The 17,260-nt window shown below is 46.4% G+C and overlaps 1 protein-coding gene across 1 annotated transcript in view; it reads right to left on the bottom strand.

Annotated features, from left to right (window-relative positions):
• Nucleotides 1-4,363: 4,363 nt before the first annotated feature.
• Nucleotides 4,364-17,260, bottom strand: part of HIF1AN (hypoxia inducible factor 1 subunit alpha inhibitor) — a 17,956-nt gene continuing 5,059 nt past the window's right edge. Inside the window, exons 4-8 of the mRNA XM_003825472.5 lie at nt 13,150-13,295; nt 12,189-12,295; nt 11,657-11,720; nt 10,988-11,098; nt 4,364-10,143 (exon numbers count right to left, since the gene is read on the bottom strand). Coding sequence (XP_003825520.2) covers nt 10,099-10,143; nt 10,988-11,098; nt 11,657-11,720; nt 12,189-12,295; nt 13,150-13,295 — 473 coding nt within the window. The 3' untranslated portion in view covers nt 4,364-10,098. The remainder of the gene's footprint in view (nt 10,144-10,987; nt 11,099-11,656; nt 11,721-12,188; nt 12,296-13,149; nt 13,296-17,260) is intronic.

Raw genomic sequence — 17,260 nt, 5'->3', positions numbered from 1 at the left:
GTTTGTTTTTTCAAGAGATGGGGTGTCACTATGCTGCCTAGGCTGATCTCAAACTCCTGGCCTCAAGCTTCCTCCTGACTCAAGCCTCCCAAAGTGTTGGGATTACAAGTGTGCACCACTGTGCCTAGCAACTCTTAAGTTTTTCAGATGAAACCTGGTTGAATGCAGGATTGCTGTAACAACTTTGACTTCTGGTCACAATTCCTAAGGTTCTCCTGACAGAATGCTGGCCTCCTCACCCTTAGTTCAGGCTCTTGTCCTCCGCTCCTCATTGCCTATCATCGTTTAGCTTTCCCCTCTAGAACACCCATCTTCTTTCTTGAGACTCTCACCTCTTAGCATCACCCTTTCTGCACCACACCCCCATGCCAACGATTCCCAGAGGTCCCTACTCCATCTCCAGTACTGTGGAGTCCTGCTCCCTTCTCCATGATTCTTCCCCATTCACACTCATGCTCCCTCTTACAGAACTGATCTCTCCTCAGAAAAGGGAAATCTGATGTTACTTGTTCACACTAAGACATGCACAGTTGAGTCCTCCTGTTTATGCTGGGTAAACGATGCTTCCTAAGAAATGGAGGAAAAGAAACTAACATTTATTGAGCACTTACTAGGCACTAAGCTCTGAATTAACTGTTTCACTTGAGTTGTCTCATTCATTCTCAATAGCCACATAAGAGGACCTATTAAGAAATCCAGGGCCAGGTGTGGTAGCTCGCACCTGTAATCCCAGCACTTTGGGAGGCCAAGGCGGATAGATCACCTGAGGTCCGGAGTTCGAGACCAGCCTGACCAACATGGAGAAACCCCATCTCTACTAAAAATACAAAATTAGCCAGGCATGGTGGCGCACGCCTGAGTCCCAGCTACTCGGGAGGCTGAGGCAGGAGAATTGCTTGAACCTGGAGGGGGTGGAGGTTGCGGTGAGCCAAGATCACGCCACTGCACTCCAGCCTGGGCAACAAGAGTGAAAACTCCATCTCAAAAAAACAAACAAACAAAATCTCCCGAAACCCCCACTCCCAATATCTCAACAACCAGCATTTATATAGTACTCAGTTTACATAGTATTTCCACACACATTGGCAGGTCGTCATATTATTAACCAATTTTTTTAAATGAGGGGACCAAAGCATAGCGAGATGAACACCCCCAAAGGCACCCAGCCTGTGCAAAGTCCACTGACATTCTCACTTAGGTTCACTGGCCAGAAGCTTGTGTTCTCTCCAGTCAACCACACTGTGTCCTCCACAGACATCCTCCTGCCCCATTTCCTTTATTCTTCTGGGAATCAGATGGCAACCCAGAACCAAGGTCTCTGTCCTGTTCCTCAAGACCCTGCCCTATTAAACCCTTTCTGTCCCCAGCCCAGCACTTCATGGACTTTCAGTCCCTTCCACAACTTTATCTTTTCCATCTTGCTTTTCCTGCCCCAGTCATCTCTTCTGTGATTTCACTTCAAGCACCATTATCTTGAGAGTCAGAGTAGGATCAGAAAAGCCTCGCTGCTGTAGTTTCTCTCCAGACACTAAGGAAACACTTTTCAGAGACACTTGGTCTTCATAATAAAACATTTTCCTGAGTGCTTGAGCCAGGTGTTTTAAAAACATTATCACGAGCCCTTATAACAATGCTACAAGTTATGTGCTATTTCCTACCCCTCACAGAGGAAGAGGTTGAGACCCAGAAACACTGACTTACCTAAGGTTAGAATTAGCAAGTGGCAAATGGTGATCCAAACCCAGGAGTCACCTCCAAAGCCTCTGTTCTTGTCAGTGCATCACACAAACCCTTGTGAGAACAATGACAATGCAGACTGTAGGTGGGGTTTTGTTCAAATAATATGATCAAAAATTCACAATTCAAAAATTTGGAGGCAACGTTCTTAAATCCATGGTCCTATCTCTAGACTAGCAAGGCAGACTCTGTGACAATCTCTACCCATCAGTAACCTCTGACTCTTACTAGCATGGCAGCCTCTGTGACAATCTCGTCTCCTGCATCCTTGCACACATCCCAGGGTCTCCTTCTTGCCTTCTGACTGTGCTGCTGGCTCATACAAACCTTCAATGCCTCTTTAGGAACTGTCCTTTTATCTCCTTGGGGAGCAGCAGCTCCAATGTCTTATTTTCACCCAGTATGTTTCAGGTATTTTTAGTATTGTTAAAAATATTTTTGGAAGGTCATTCCCCACTGATGGCATAGGTGATAGTATCCTTGTAAGCATCAGAGGTTACTGACAGGGGTAGGAACTGGTAACACGAGCAGGAGTTGACACTTATACCTCTGCTCTGCTCAGGAGCTGACAACTAGATATGCCCTGAGACTAGAAACAGGAACTTAGTCAGAAAGCTAGATGGGGAAGAGAGGTAAAGACTGAGAGACACAGAAAGGCTGAGCCCTTGCTATGGACCGGTCATTCTGCTAAGCCTTACCCTGACAATGTAAATGATGTCTTCCCCATATATAAAAACAAGTCAAGTTTCGGGCAGTTTGTCATTTGCCCAAAGTCATGCAGAATGGCAGATCCAGGTATGCAGACTCCACTCTCAACCACTACACTATATTGCACTATATATATTCAAGAGGTAATAAAAACCTGGCCCAAGCTTAGCTTAGATGATGGGTTAAGGAGCACAGCTTTCCTGATAGTTCTGACCTCAATGACCAAGTGAATAGGTTTTAAGTAAACGGAATAAAACAGCAAAATTAGCTAGAGCCAAAGAGGTTTCCAAGGCCCAGAGCCAGTTATCTAGAAGGAAAGACGTGACTGCAAGGTGACTACAGAATGGCCTGTAGCCCAGAGGGATGGGTTGGCACAAGCTAAAGAGGTATCTTCTTCACCCACAAGGCTAGGGACCAGGGTCTGAGGCAAGAGGATCTGAGTATTTATAGAGAACTGCAGGGAGACTTGGCTTATAGTGAGGAGGAGAGGTGGCTGGGGGTGGGGATAGACCCAAGAGATTAATGGGATCATGATGTGGAAAGGGCTGAGAATTCCAGCCAGCCATAATACATCTCAGGCTGAAGTCTGAGTAGCTTGATTCAACATTTCTTCCAAGTAGGGTCTGGCAGGGTGGCTCCAGAGGCCAGAACACAAATGAGAACGGTGGAGGGCTACAAATAAGCAAGTCCAATCTACGTCCACTCCAGGACAAATCTGAGCCAGCAACCAAGACTTTCAGATTTCTGTGACTAACCAAAGGGTTTTCTTCTTGGGATCTACTGTCTCACCCATTCCCTGGAGTAAGGTACGACAAAACCCTTAGGCATTGGGAAGCAGTGTTTGTTTTGGACTGTTGGACTGGAAGAAAGAGAAGCTAAGGGGGAAACCCCCCAACCCCTGGTTAATTATTCATCTTCCACATATCAGCTTGGACTTATCACTTTCTGCAGGAAGCCTACCATAAAAAACTGGACATGGTGCGATGCTTCTCCTCTATACACCATAATTCTAACTGCCTGCCTGTCTCCCCTACTGATCTGAGAGCACCACACGGGAACGAACTAATACAGTGCCTGGAACAGAAGTGTTCAACAAATGGTAGCTATTAATATCCCACTCATATTTTTCTGAATTTTGATTGCCCTTCTCCCCTAGAACAATCTTAACATACTCATAAATTTTTTTTTTTTTTTTTTTTTTGAGAGGGAGTCTCACTGTAGTCACCCAGGCTGGAGTGCAATGACGTGATCTCAGCTCACTGCAACCTCCGCCTCCCAGGTTCAAGTGATTCTCCTGTCTCAGCCTCCTGAGTAGCTGGGATTACAGGTACCCACCACTACATCTGGCTAATTTTTGTATTTTTAGTAGAGACAGGGTTTCACCATGTTGGCCAGGATAGTCTCAAACTCCTGACCTCAGGTGATCCACCCACCTCAGCCTCCCAAAGTGCTGGGATTACAGGCATGAGCCACCACACCTGGCCAACACTTATATAATTTAAATACATGGAAAGGCATGGACTAAAATTGAATCAAGAGGGGCCTGATTTGACTGCTATTGCATTTCATGGTGTGAGGAGACAACAGCTTCTCCAGGTGTAATAAGGGCTCATTCGGCTCCACGGCCTCTCACACAGTGCAAGGGGAGCTCAGACCTGAAACCTTCTCACCCAAGGCCCTGGGCTGGTAGTACAGAAGTAAAGTCTGGCTGCCCAGGCAGAAGAGGCATAAGACACTTCCTGTTTCTCTTCCTCTAGGGTGAGTTTAGGTACTAGACTCTTCTGTCTACCCTCAACTCAATATGGTTTATCCAAGGTGTTTCTCGTTTTTCCCTATGCTTTTCTTGAGAGAGAAAGAACCACTGGAAATCTGTTTAGAGATCACTGAAACCAAGTTTCTGAATAAATCACATAATAAATACAACCACCACCACCACAGCCATTTATTAAGTGCTTGCCAGGCACTGTGCTAAAGCTTTACAAACATTGTTTCAGTTATTCCAACAACCCTGAGGTAGATATTTTCAACATGCCTCCCTCCACCCATGTTATTATAGTTGAGGAAACTGAGGCTCAGAGAGGTTAAGTAAATCAACCAAGGTCAAACCCAGCTGGTAAGTAGTGAAGCTAGAAATTCAAACCAACTATATGTGACTCCAAAATCCATGCCTTTAAACACTATCCTAGATTGTTTACCATTGAAAGTTAAAGGACATATGCTCCTTCCCAAAATATGAGAATAGATTTTAAGTGGGAAAGCAGGGGGGAGCCCATATGTAAATTCTTTAATCAGCTATGGGACTCAAACTCTTGGAGGAGTGAAGAGATAGTCTGGGTATAAGCTGACCACTAGGTCCTCTCATCTCTCCAGCTGCCAGGGCCTTTCTCATTAAGATCTCTACTCCTGACATCTGACTACGCAATATACTGTTTCCCTTTCAGCAACCACTGGGATGCAGAGGTCAGGCACATTTGGTGACACAGAGCCAAAGACACCTCAGAGAAATTAGGAGACACTCAAAAAAGTCCACCACCCCTGAACTACTGGTCCCTAAGGCACACAGATGCATTTAGATGGAAACTCTCCATGAAGGGGACATGTTCCACGTCATGTTTGATGCCCATCACCACTCTGCAAAGGGGATATTGGTATCTCCTTCTGACAGCTCAGTTCTTCCGCACCAGCTTCCCGGGCCTGACACCATTCTCAGAAAGTCTCCTCAGCAACCCCTGCACCTCTCCCCTCAACTGGCCCTTGTAGGTGCCCACCCCTAACCCACCTCTGGAGGCCTCACTGACCACACGCCCCCCAGGCCTCAAGACTTCCCGTTTCTGAGGTTGTGCCCAACAGAAATGCCCTCAAAGTGCTCAGCAAGGCTCCATTCATCCATGACCTATGAGGATTAAACCAAGATGGCTGAAGACAAGCAGAAGGGGCTACCACAGTGAGACAAGCTGAACCAGGATGCACAGAACTGACAATGGAAGGGCAAGAACACACAGCAGACACAAAACAAGAGGACTAGCCATGGGCAAAATAAACAGAGCTGTCAAAAATCAGAAAAGGGAGACGGCCCTAAGGTGATCAGGGATGACCAGAGAGAGGGATCCTAAAGACAAGTCTATTCAACACTTGCAGCCATGGAGTTTCTGAGGGAAGGACAACTGTTTAGGAAAAAGGGTCTTGGTAAGGAGGCCGCTGGAGAGACTAGGCAGGAGACAGCTGAATAAGGGAAACTGCAGGCAGCTCTGGAGAGGGAGGCTGGAACATCCCTTTAGAGCCAACAGTTTGAGAAGACATCAGAGAAGTATGCAGGCAGTGGAAGACAAGCAGCTGAAGGTCTCAAAGGGGAGTAAGATACCAGCTGAAAGGCCAGACTCTGGAGCCCTGAGCTACTTCTAGGCATACCTCATCATCTACCCTATCTGGGTGAAACTGGTCCCTGAGGGTCATTCCCTGCAGCCCCTGCTAAATTCTGTACCAGATTTTGAAGGGTGGAAGACCCAGAGGTAGGGAACCTGCTGAGAGGCGAGACGCAGCCCCATTTTTGGGAAGTTCCCATTCTGAAAGAGAGAACCACCAACCCGCATTCCTTCAACCTTGAGGGATCCTCTCATCTAAGGCACTCACTGCATTCAAGTCACAAAACTGAGGAAGAAATACTAGTATAAATTAATACTGTCCTTGAAGTTTGAAAGGACAGCAGAATATGAGAAGTAACACAGAGACATGGGAAGAGCCAAGGTGGGCTGCTCCACACCTGAAGACTCATCCTATTACTGAACCTCAGCCCTGTTTACACATCTGGCCTCAGAGCCCCTCCACACAGCCACAGCTGCACTGATGTGGGGTTGTGGGGACATCAACGTTGCTAGGAAGCGTAGAGTAGTGAGGCCCTCTCGGGGGAGCCCAGAGGCTTACAAGGAGCCTGGGTAGAGCTTTGCTCTCTACTGGTTTCCTCCTCTCTCAACAGTCCCTAATCTTGTCCACACGGGGTGCACGACATACATGTGTGGCCTTATAACCTCTGGTTGCTTCATGTAATTTCTTCCCCAACTAAGCAGAAGCTCCTGGGATTTGATAAGGACCAGATTTTCCTCACGCCCTACAGTGCTGGAATGTAACAAGTACTTGTCACAGGTGGGCTATCAGGGGTGTTGACTATTACAAAAACGTTTTCCACAAATGGCAAACACATGTCAAAACTTTTCCACTGTTATTCTTTGCCTTATAGCTTGTACCTGACACTCATCTATTTCTATCTTTGCTGGCTCATGCCCAAAGATGTCTGTTCCTATATCCATCTCAGGCTGGCAACTGGGTCCCTAGTCTTTGTTAAGAAATACAAGCTCTGCCCACTTGTGGCAATACTGAAAGAGGATGTAGCCCAGGAGTCTCTGGGGGCAGAGGGAGGGAGTGTCTCCCCATACTGGGCTGGCCCACTGATAAGGATCCTTCCCCTCTCTGTCTCCTAACAGATTCAGATTAATGATCGCTCATTCCTAATTGTCAAATTTCTTTTCCTTCATCCTGTGTCTAATCACCAGTGACAAAAACCATTACGCAAATGAGAGCAGACGACTTCCCCCAACTGTTCACGTTGGTAAAAACCTTGTAATTTAGAGCTCTGATTTGTAGGGGAAGCTGGTCTCCCCCAGGCATCCTGGGCATCTGCTCAACTGATGCCCAGAACAGCCCCTCCTCCAACCCCAGAACTCCAACCCCCAACAAATATTTGATTTTACAAAACACTAGTTTTCTCTGTACCTGCTGGTGTGAATAGATGAGCCTGCAGCGTAGCTGACCTCTATACAGGCCCAAACCCCCACCTTCACTTGCTGTGTGTCCCACACTGCCAGCTAGGATGGAGGTAAACAAATACAGCAGAAATGTTTCCTCTGTGGCAAGCAGAATTTGAGCCTAAACATCCCTCAAAAGGTAATTGAAGGGGAAAAACCTCATCTTTTCCTTGGGGGGAAGCAGCAGCTGAATATGAACCAAGACCCTTAGTGCCACCTAGAACTACAGCTTCAGTTCTATAGATGCAAAAGCATGCCGGGAGGAGTTATGGGTCCTATTCAAGGACACATAAGTAATGCAATTAGACATAGAACTCAGTTCCCCCCACAGCTTCTTCTAGCACTAATTCATAATATGGCTTCCCAGGCAGTTTTTCCAAGACGTTGTTAGCAGGAGCCCAGAAGAACTTTCACCCTGAGCTGTATATTCTGCACCATCTTGGGCTGGGTCTGCCTTCAGATACTGCCCAGTGGGGTGATATCTTGAGGACAGAACCTGTGGTACAAGGAGGGAGGTAAGGAAGGAAAATCAACATAGTTTGGTGGAAAGGAAGGAGCAAGGGGTTTGCAGCCAAACAGTGCTAAGTTACAACTGATTGTCACTAATCACCTAATCTCTCTGAGCCCATTTATTCATCTGTAAGTGAGAATACCTACCTTGCAGGATAGTGAGGAACAAAGAGAAAAGCACTAGGCACATATTAGGTGTCTAAAAATCAGGAATCACTCTTGTGTTACCCAAGGATCAAGGCCAATCCTGTGAAGGTTCCAAGATTAGCCTTCTCCCTCCCACCCCTCAGCCACCTTAGTGAGACCTGTGTCAGCAAATAACTCAGCAAGGACCAGCTGAGTGCATGCCTCCTTGACACATCACCCACATCTTTGAGCGCTGAGCGAGGAATACAGCAGACCTGCTGAGGAGAACGAAAATAATCTACTATCTTTCCAAGTGTGACTGTGGCCAAGTTTTTCCTCCGCTCCTGTGCTCCTCTTTCCCAAAAGAAGTGGAGAGATAGAGATCACTGCAATCACATTTCCCAGCATTGACTATATTTGAAAGAGCTACACTTGAGAAGGTACCATGTCTTCACATCCACACTGCATCAGAGAACCCCTGAATGGGGTACTAAAAATAAACACCCCTCCCCAAAAAACACACTCAGGCATGCACACACATCCACACGCATCCTCTCAGTTCATCAGTGCACTATAACTGAGCTTCGGGGGTGAGAGCCAGAGCTCAGATGCTGGAAATAAACCTTTGGCAAAAAAAAAAAGAAAGAAAAGAAAACCAGAGACCTTCCAACTCCTCTTCCCTTCCAGAGAGAAGGTGATGAAGACAGGAGCAGAGGTGAGGAGACACAGGGCCACCACATTGCCCAATCCCAGGGACCCCACTCCCACTGAATAGAGGTGAATGATGGCCCTTCAAGTTGTGCAATCACAGCTGCCCACCTGTAAGCTGCAGCCCTGAGAGGGGTTCCCATGAGTAGCTCCTAACAGAAAAGGAAATTCAACTTCCATGCTCTACCAGTTGCCCTGACTATTGAGGGTGTTGTGGCACATTACAACGGGGTCTGGCAGAGGAGCTGGCTTTAAGACGCAAGCCTATGTGTTTGCCCGTGCCCTGAGGTGGATCACAGGTAGTGAATGAGCTGCCTGGGCTTGACCCCATTTCATCTATTCAGCCAGGAAGCTCAGCAGGAATAAAGGATATGGCCTGGGCAGGGAGCATCATAGGGCCTGGAGGCTCTAGCCAGTTAGCCTCGGGCAGGCTGCAGTGAGACCTGGCCAACATATGATGGCTAAAATCCAAGTGTAAAAGCTTAGGATAGGTCAGGCAGTACTTCCCGGGGGCTCACACTGTACTGTCCCACTGGAAAAGGTAAGCAGTGGAGAACCTTGGTAAGTAGGGAGGCTGGCCAGTGTGGATACACACACACACACACACACAGGCTTGCACCCCTAGTGTGGATACGCACACACAGACACACACACACACACACACAGAGGCTTGCACCCCTAGAACCTAGAGAAGCCACAGCTAGGAGAACTCCCTTGGTACCCAGCATAGGGGCAAGAGCTGGTGCTGAAAGAGAGAAACTGTATGTGTCTCTAATTTGGAACTTATGCACAATCATTGGTTCTTATGTCCCAAGGTCCTTTTACGTATGGCTTGAGCTTGTAGGCCCAGTTGGAACCCTATCTAATCCTCTCTCACAGGAAGGCTATATAGGCTCTCAAAGGCAAAGCTCCCCTCTCTTTCACCCCATTAGAGTCCCGGTAGCCATTCCCATACCGCCTAGAGCTTGACTACGCAAAAACTGTCAGGAGGCAGACTGACCTAATGGTCAGACTAGCTCTGGCCCTGCAGCCCAGATGCAGTGGGGAGTCCAAGAGCATCTCATCTCTCTCTCAGGCTGAGGCACTGAGGTTGCAGGAGATAGGGCTGAGAGCCGGAAGTGACAGCCTGACCCAGAAGGAACAGGGAACAGATACATACATGCGTGTGCATGCACACACACGCACACATTCCAAAGTTGACAGACTAACATACACACAGACATGATGACAACCAAAAGCTGGGACTCCACACACTGAATGCAGGACTTTAGGCGGGGGGCAGAGAGAGAAGGTGCTGGGGCACAAGAGGCAGGGTATGAAGTCCCTCCAAATAGGAGTGGAGTGCCAACTGCCCTGCCTCGCTCCGAACACCTGCCTCCTGGGCCATGGCAAGAGTCCAGTCCATTAAGTGCAGCGTGCAATACTAGCGCTTGGAGTCTCCTGTCCTCATCAATGAAGCGGTGTGGACGGGATAGCAGTCACCTGGCAGGAGGCCTTGACCCCTGGCAGGCTAGTTGTATCGGCCCTTGATCATTGTGTTCAACAAGGGCCCCACCTGTAAAGAAACATGAGGAGCCAATCAGAACTGGCTGTTCCCTGGCCCTGGAATTGGACAGGGTGTGTCTGGAGACATCAGATGTCCAGCCAAGGACAGAGACAATGTTTTCATACAATCTTGTGAATCCTCTAATCACCTATCTTCCTGAAGGTCAACCCAGTATTCTGGGACATAGCCTTTCCCTCAGGGGTCCATCTTGTACTATTATTCTTCTCTCGCACAACACCCTGTCTCTTACCGTAATCTGCCCCAAACGGACAGACATGGTCAGAGAAGCTAATAATCCCCGAACACCCAAGAGTGTCTGCATGTTTCTCCAGAATGTTAACTGCCTCCATATCCTCAAAAAATGATCACCTGCAACTGGGGCTGATGCTATCTCCCAACACCACAGGTGTCTGTGGATGCTGAGGTTACCTCCAAGAGGCAAGCAAGAACCCTACAAATACAAACCTCCCCCATTTACCCAATGCGCCACTGGCACACCTGCATGGGAAGCAGGTCTCTCAACATTACCTACAGCAGCCCTGGCACAGCTGGGAAAGTGCAAGGAGATGTGTTAGTGCTCGCTTCCTGTTCCAGAAGAATCCCCTCAGGGGGTCCCCAGATGGTACATAATACCCATGGGGAACATTACTACTAGCATGGAACTAATTATAATTGATCTGCCAGTCAAGCCCAGCTATCACCAGAAAACAAGAATTTTTCTGAACATACCCATAACCTCTATGGAGAGAGAGGACACCAGATACTGAAACACAGAAGCTGTAAAGAATGTCGCTCTGATCCTGACTTTCCTTGGTCAACCCACCCACTGAGCCACCTTGGGGCAGTCACCTACCTCTTGTGGGTTCCCCAAGGCCTCTCCAAGCATCTTCTCAATGTTTCTCATTATGGCCACTTTCTGATGAGCTTTGAGAGGATATTCAATTCTCTTAGGGGTGGGAGCCCCCTACAAAGGAAGCAGTAGCTCAGGAAATGCCTTTAGCAGCAGGCGTCAGTGTCACTCTACTGTTCTTAGTACCATCCTCCCTTCTAAGAAACCCAATTCTTGCCGGGCACGGTGGCACAGGCCTGTAATCCCAGCACTTTGGGAGGCCGAGGCAGGTGGATCACTTGAGGTCAGGAGTTTGAGACCAGCCTGGCCAACATGGTGAAACCCCATCTCTACTAAAAATACAAAAATTAGCCAGGCATGGTGGTGTGTGCCTATAATCCCAACTACTCGGGAGGCTGAGGCAGGAGAATCACTTGAACCCGGGAGGCAGAAGTTGCAGTGAGCCGAGATCACGCCACTGCACTCCAGCCTGGGGAATAGAGCAAGACTCTGTCTCAAAAAATATATTTTAAAAAAAGAAACCCAACTCAATCCTGTCCCTTTCATCTCCCCAGACACCTGACAATCACTTCCAGGGATAGTCAACCATCCCATCCAAAATCATTTATTATACCTACCTCACCCAAGAGCCAGTTCCATCTGGAAAAAACAAAAAAAGCAAACCATATTCACCTTATACCAGAAGTTCACAGTGATGGTAATCCCCCCATTTAGTAATGACTCTATGTGATGCCACCTGCAAGAAAACAAACAGGCTCCTGTTTACTACTGATACTTTTGGCGGGGGTGGAGGGGCGAAGTGCGGGGGGGCGGCAGGGTTGGGCTGAAAAACTAGGTGGAGTCCAGTTACAGAAAATAGTGAAGACAATATCTTTACACTCATCCTGTGAAAAAAACACACACTTGGGGGTTAGAGGTACTGGTGTTCAGTCTCTAAATACCAAAGAGCCAAGAACAGTTTTTCTAGGCTCAAGCCTCCGGAATCTCTTTGGACTTGAAGAACTGTCATCCTGTCCTAGAGACAGGGCTATCATTCCCCCCACTATCCCCCACAGGTTCAGTACGCTCATGTCTGGATATGCCAACCTTCCTATAGACCACATAAAACCAATCATGCCATAACTCAGAAGCGACACAGACAAGGCTTTCCGGGGAATGGAAAAGAAAGCTCCCAAATAGCCCCCAGCCCTAGCCCCCTTCTCACCAGTACATTGGGATGTAAAGAACATCACCAGGGCCAACCACTGTTTCGTAACCAACCACATTTTGGAAATTAGGGAACCTCTCGTAGTCGGGATTGTCAAAGTCCACCTAAGAGGTTCAAGAGAAAGAAAAAAAATATCAGTCAATCACCAAATCTTCACCAGTAAAACTACTATATGCCAGTTTGGCAGTAAAAACAAACAAACAAAAAAAACCAAAAAAAACGATGCCTTAAAAAAAGTCTTTGGAATTTATATCCAGCAGAAGATATAATGCACATTAAACCCTGAGAGAGAACAATATAAGACAGTCCACATTTGAATGTTAAGTGATAAAGAATCCTAGGCTTCAGTGCTCCTGAGGTCAGACGACCTACTCCACAGCTGAGGATATGAGGAATTAGGAATTATCCTCCACCTAAACCTTCAGAAACTTTTCCCAAAAACATATTCTAACCAGCAAAGACTCCCACATGAAGTAGCTAGACAGCTTTCTGAAGAAAGGAAAGGATATCTTTGGCTGGCCACAGTTAACCACATACCTCACTTAGATCCAGGAAATACATTAAATAACATAGCTCAGTTTTATTCACCCTTCTTATCAAAAAGAAATAGCATCCATGACAAAAGCAAACAATGATTAAATCCAATGGAGACATACACATTTTGTTCCATAAACTTATAAGCCAATCAAACAGAGTAACCAGAGTCCATCAGCATCAATGACAGTGTCTGTCCTGAGAATTAGCTCTGTGGGGCTAGTTATACTTACAAACATCTGGTGGCCACTCCAGGGAGCCTGGAATATGTGAGCTACAATGAAATTACCCTCTTGGTGTGTTAAGGCAAGAACAGCCTGTAATCCGAACCTGGCATATCACTACGGGGAAGGGGAAAGACATTCCAGCCTAGGCATTACTAGAATCTAGAGTTCTATACCCTTCTCAGACCACACAAGCTCACCTGGCTCTGTCTGTCACATGGGTGATGAACAGGGTATGGGTAGAGGCACTCGAACTGATCCGGAGGGAATAAGATGCATCGTTTGTAACCTTTTATCTGAGCAAAAAAGTTCTGCTGCTCATCATAGTGAGCAGGTGTCACATTTCCTGTAAGAAGAAAGGCATTTTCTTATGCAGAGCAGTGGTTCTATTGCACAAGCTGGAATATAGGACCCAGTGCTAAAGAGAAACCCAGCCTGCCCTCCCAGCTAAAAGTTCCAAATCAAAATTTAGGCAGAATCAGGGAAATTCCAATTACAACTCTCAGAAAATTAGGTGTTAAGCTTGTATGGTAATAACTCTAGCAAACATCACTGGTTAAGGGTCCACTATTAGCTAAGTCAACTTCCCTAAATAAAGGCTGCTGCCCTTACTGGAAGCAACAGCACATCAAAATGATCCTCAAAAATCAGGTAGGGTAATCAACTGTGTATACCATGTACTCTTCTTGACTACGGCAGGAATTCAAGGGAAGCAAAACAGAAATGACTGGTATCAACAACATATACATGAGGAGTTAACCAGTCATTCTAAGTTGTATGATTATGTAGCTCTGTATTTATTTTGGGTAGCTCTGTGGAACTCAAAGATTCTCCACCTTTCCTCCCACTTCAATACACCTAACGAATGCAATACTTGTTTTTTTAAGAGATGGGGTTTCACCACGTTGCCCAGGCTGGTCTCCAACTTCTGGGCTCAAGTGACCTGTCCACCTCAGCCTCCCAAAGTGTTAGCATTACAGGCGTGAGCCACCACATCTAGCCAAGACAACACTTCTTAAAGCAACATTGGGGCTCACTGGTGCAAGTGATTTTCATTGGAGGAAAGAATAACAGATGACTGAAGAGAGTGTTGTATAATTTAAATATGGCACATTATTTTAAATGCCACCTTGAATTAGTTGTGCCCTAGTGTATGTTCCATCTACTCCTTTCTAACTAGGACCACGTCTGTTGTTTGGCCTTTGCACAGTCCATGAGTTGAACACACACTTTTGCAAGGCATGGAATTTAGACAATCTTCCCCAGCTCTGTCTGGGTATGCCAAGACAGATGCTTTCTTAAGTAATGAGAGTCCACGTGCATCCTCAAAGGAGACTTGCTCTCTCATCTCTACCTGAGGGATCCACTTCCATGCACCCTACCACAGGAAACGCAGGCAACAGAAAGACATAAGAGTCAAGTAAACTGCCGGGCGCAGCGGCTCACGCCTGTAATGCCAACACTTTGGGAGGCCGAGGCGGGCGGATCATGAGGTCAGGAGATCGAGACCATCCTGGCTAACACGGTGAAACCCCGTCTCTACTATAACTATAAAAAAATTAGCCGGGCATGGTGGCGGGCGCCTATAGTCCCAGCTACTTGGGACGCTGAGGCAGAAGAATGGTGTGAACCAGAAGGCAGAGCTTGCAGTGAGCTGAGATCACGCCACTGCACTCCAGTCTGGACGACAGAGCGAGACTCTGTCTCAAAAAAAAGAGTCAAGTAAACCAGAACTGGCTCTTTCTTGGCAAGTCAACCAAGAGTTGATTTCAAAGGGGCAGGTAAGACCAGCCACAGTGGCTCACATCTGTAATCCCAACACTTTAGGGGGCCAAGGTGAGAGGATCACTTAGGGGGCCAAGGTGAGAGGGGGCCAGGAGTTCGAGACCAGTCCGGACAACATAGGGAGACCCCCATCTCTACAGAAAAATACTTTAAAAATTAGCCAAGCATGGTGGCTTACGCCTGTAGTCCTAGCTACTTGGAAGGCTGAGGTGGGAGGATCGTTTGAGACTGGGAGGTCAAGGCTGCAGTGAGCCCTATCATGCCACTGCACACCAGCATGGGTGACAGAGTGAGACACTGTCTCAATAAAAAACAAAAACAAAAACAGAGGCAGGTGGTGTCAATTCACAAGCCACATGGCTGGAAATCTTTATTAGTACCAGCAGCAAAGGATCCAAATCTGAAGAACAGACAATCAAACAAGAAGAAACCAAGGAGCTAAGTGGTGAATGACAATAAATAACTTCTCTGTTTCCTTGTTCAACCCAGGTTATTCACCATTTACTAAGTACCTACCATGGGCCTGGCATTGAGCTACTGCGAGAAATAAAAATAAGAATGAGACAATGACCCTGCCTCATAAAAAGCTCTCATTCTCCTGAGTGGAGTTTAAGGGCCTCTCCTTTCATTCAAAAGAAAAAAAACAAAAAAACAAAAAAACACATTCACATATTTATTAGTGTATGCATAAATTTCTCTAGCAGAAAACACAAGCAACTAATAATATGCAGTACCTCCAGGGAGGAAATTGGGAGGCTAAGAGACAGGGGTGGTTATCACTATGTACCTATTTACACCTTTTGAATTTGAACTCCATGAATGTATTATCTATTTAAAAGATAAAGTTGAATTTGCCAGGCGCGGTGGCTCACGCCTGTAATCCCAGCACTTTGGGAGGCCGGGGCAGGTGGATCATGAGGTCAGGAGATCGAGACCATTCTGGCTAACACGGTGAAACCCCATCTCTACTAAAAGTACAAAAAAAATTAGCCAGGTGTGGTGGCGGGCGCCCGTAGTCCCAGCTACTTGGGAGGCTGAGGTGGGAGAATGGCGTGAACCTGGGAGGCGGAGCTTGTAGTGAGCTGAGATCGCGCCACTGCACTCCAGCCTGGGCGACAGAGCGAGACTCTGTCTCAAAAAAATAAAAATAAAAATAAAAATAATAAAGTTGAATTTACACTAAAAAAATAAGTTTTTCCTCTTTCACAGGGATAAAAATTGTCTGAATATAGACAGATCTAGTAGAGAAAAGTGGTACAGTCATGTGCCACATGATGACATTTTAGTCGACAACAGATTGCATCTACGATAGTGCTCCCGTAAGATTATAATGGAGCAGCCCTATACAGGTATACCGTTTTTTATCTTTTTTTTTTTTTTTGGCAATAAAAAAATTCCCAAACTACCATTTTTTAACCTTTATATACTTTTTTCTTTTGTCACCTTTTTCCTGCAGTATCTGATACCATACTTTTACTATACCTTTTCTATATTTAGGTATGTTTAGATACACAAATACTTACCATTGTGTTAGAATTGACTATAATATTCAGCACAGTAATATGCTAATACCATGTAGTACATGGTTTAGTCAGAGGCTACACCATATAGCCTAGGCATATAGAAGGCTACACAATCTAGGTTTGTGTAACCATACTCTATGGTGTTTGCACAATGATGAAGTCACCTAACAACACATTTCTCAGAACGTATCCCTGACATTAAGCATCACATGTCTGTATTTCAGAGAGGTCCCTAATATCTCAGTATACACACTCACATAACAGCTGAGGAAGGGAAAAGGGAACTTTTTAGAATACACGAAACTAGCTTAAAGACTCGACATAAGCCGGGTATGGTGGCACACGCCTGTAGTGCCAGCTATTTGGGAGCTAAAGCAGGAGAATCACTTGAACATGGGAGGCGGAGGTTGCAGTGAGCCGAGACCACACAACTGCACTCCAGCCTGGGCAACAGAGTGAGACTCTGTCTCAAAAAAACAAAACAACAACAACAAACAAAAACAGACTCGACATACATTATTTCATTTAATCTTCACAACTTCACAACTATTTACAAGACATTATCATGTTTCATTTCTTTCCATTTTTCTTTTTTTAAGCGATAGGATCTCACTCTGTTGCCCAGGCTGCAGTGCAGTGGTGCAATCATAGTTCACTGCAGCCTCAAACTTCTGGCCTCAAGCAATCCTCCTGCCTTGGCCTCCCAAAGTGCTGGGATTACAAGTATGAGCTACCATGCCTGGCCCTATTATGTTTCTTTTTCTTTCTTTTGAGACAGAGTCTTGCTCTGTTGCCAGGCTGGAGTGCAGTGGCGTGATCTTGGCTCACTGCAACCTCCACCGCCTGGGTTCATGCAATTCCCCTCTCTCAGCCTCCCGAGTAGCTGGGACTACAGGCACGCACCACCATGCCCAGCTGATTTGTTTTCTTTGTATTTTAGTAGAGACGGGGTTTCATGATGTTGGCCGGGATGGTCTCCATCTCCTGACCTCATCATCCACCC

Source organism: Pan paniscus, chromosome 8 (assembly GCF_029289425.2).
Source record: "Pan paniscus chromosome 8, NHGRI_mPanPan1-v2.0_pri, whole genome shotgun sequence".
Lineage (NCBI taxonomy): Eukaryota > Metazoa > Chordata > Mammalia > Primates > Hominidae > Pan > Pan paniscus.
The sequence above is the reverse complement of the archived record's forward strand: the minus strand, read 5'-3'. Positions and strand labels throughout refer to the sequence as shown.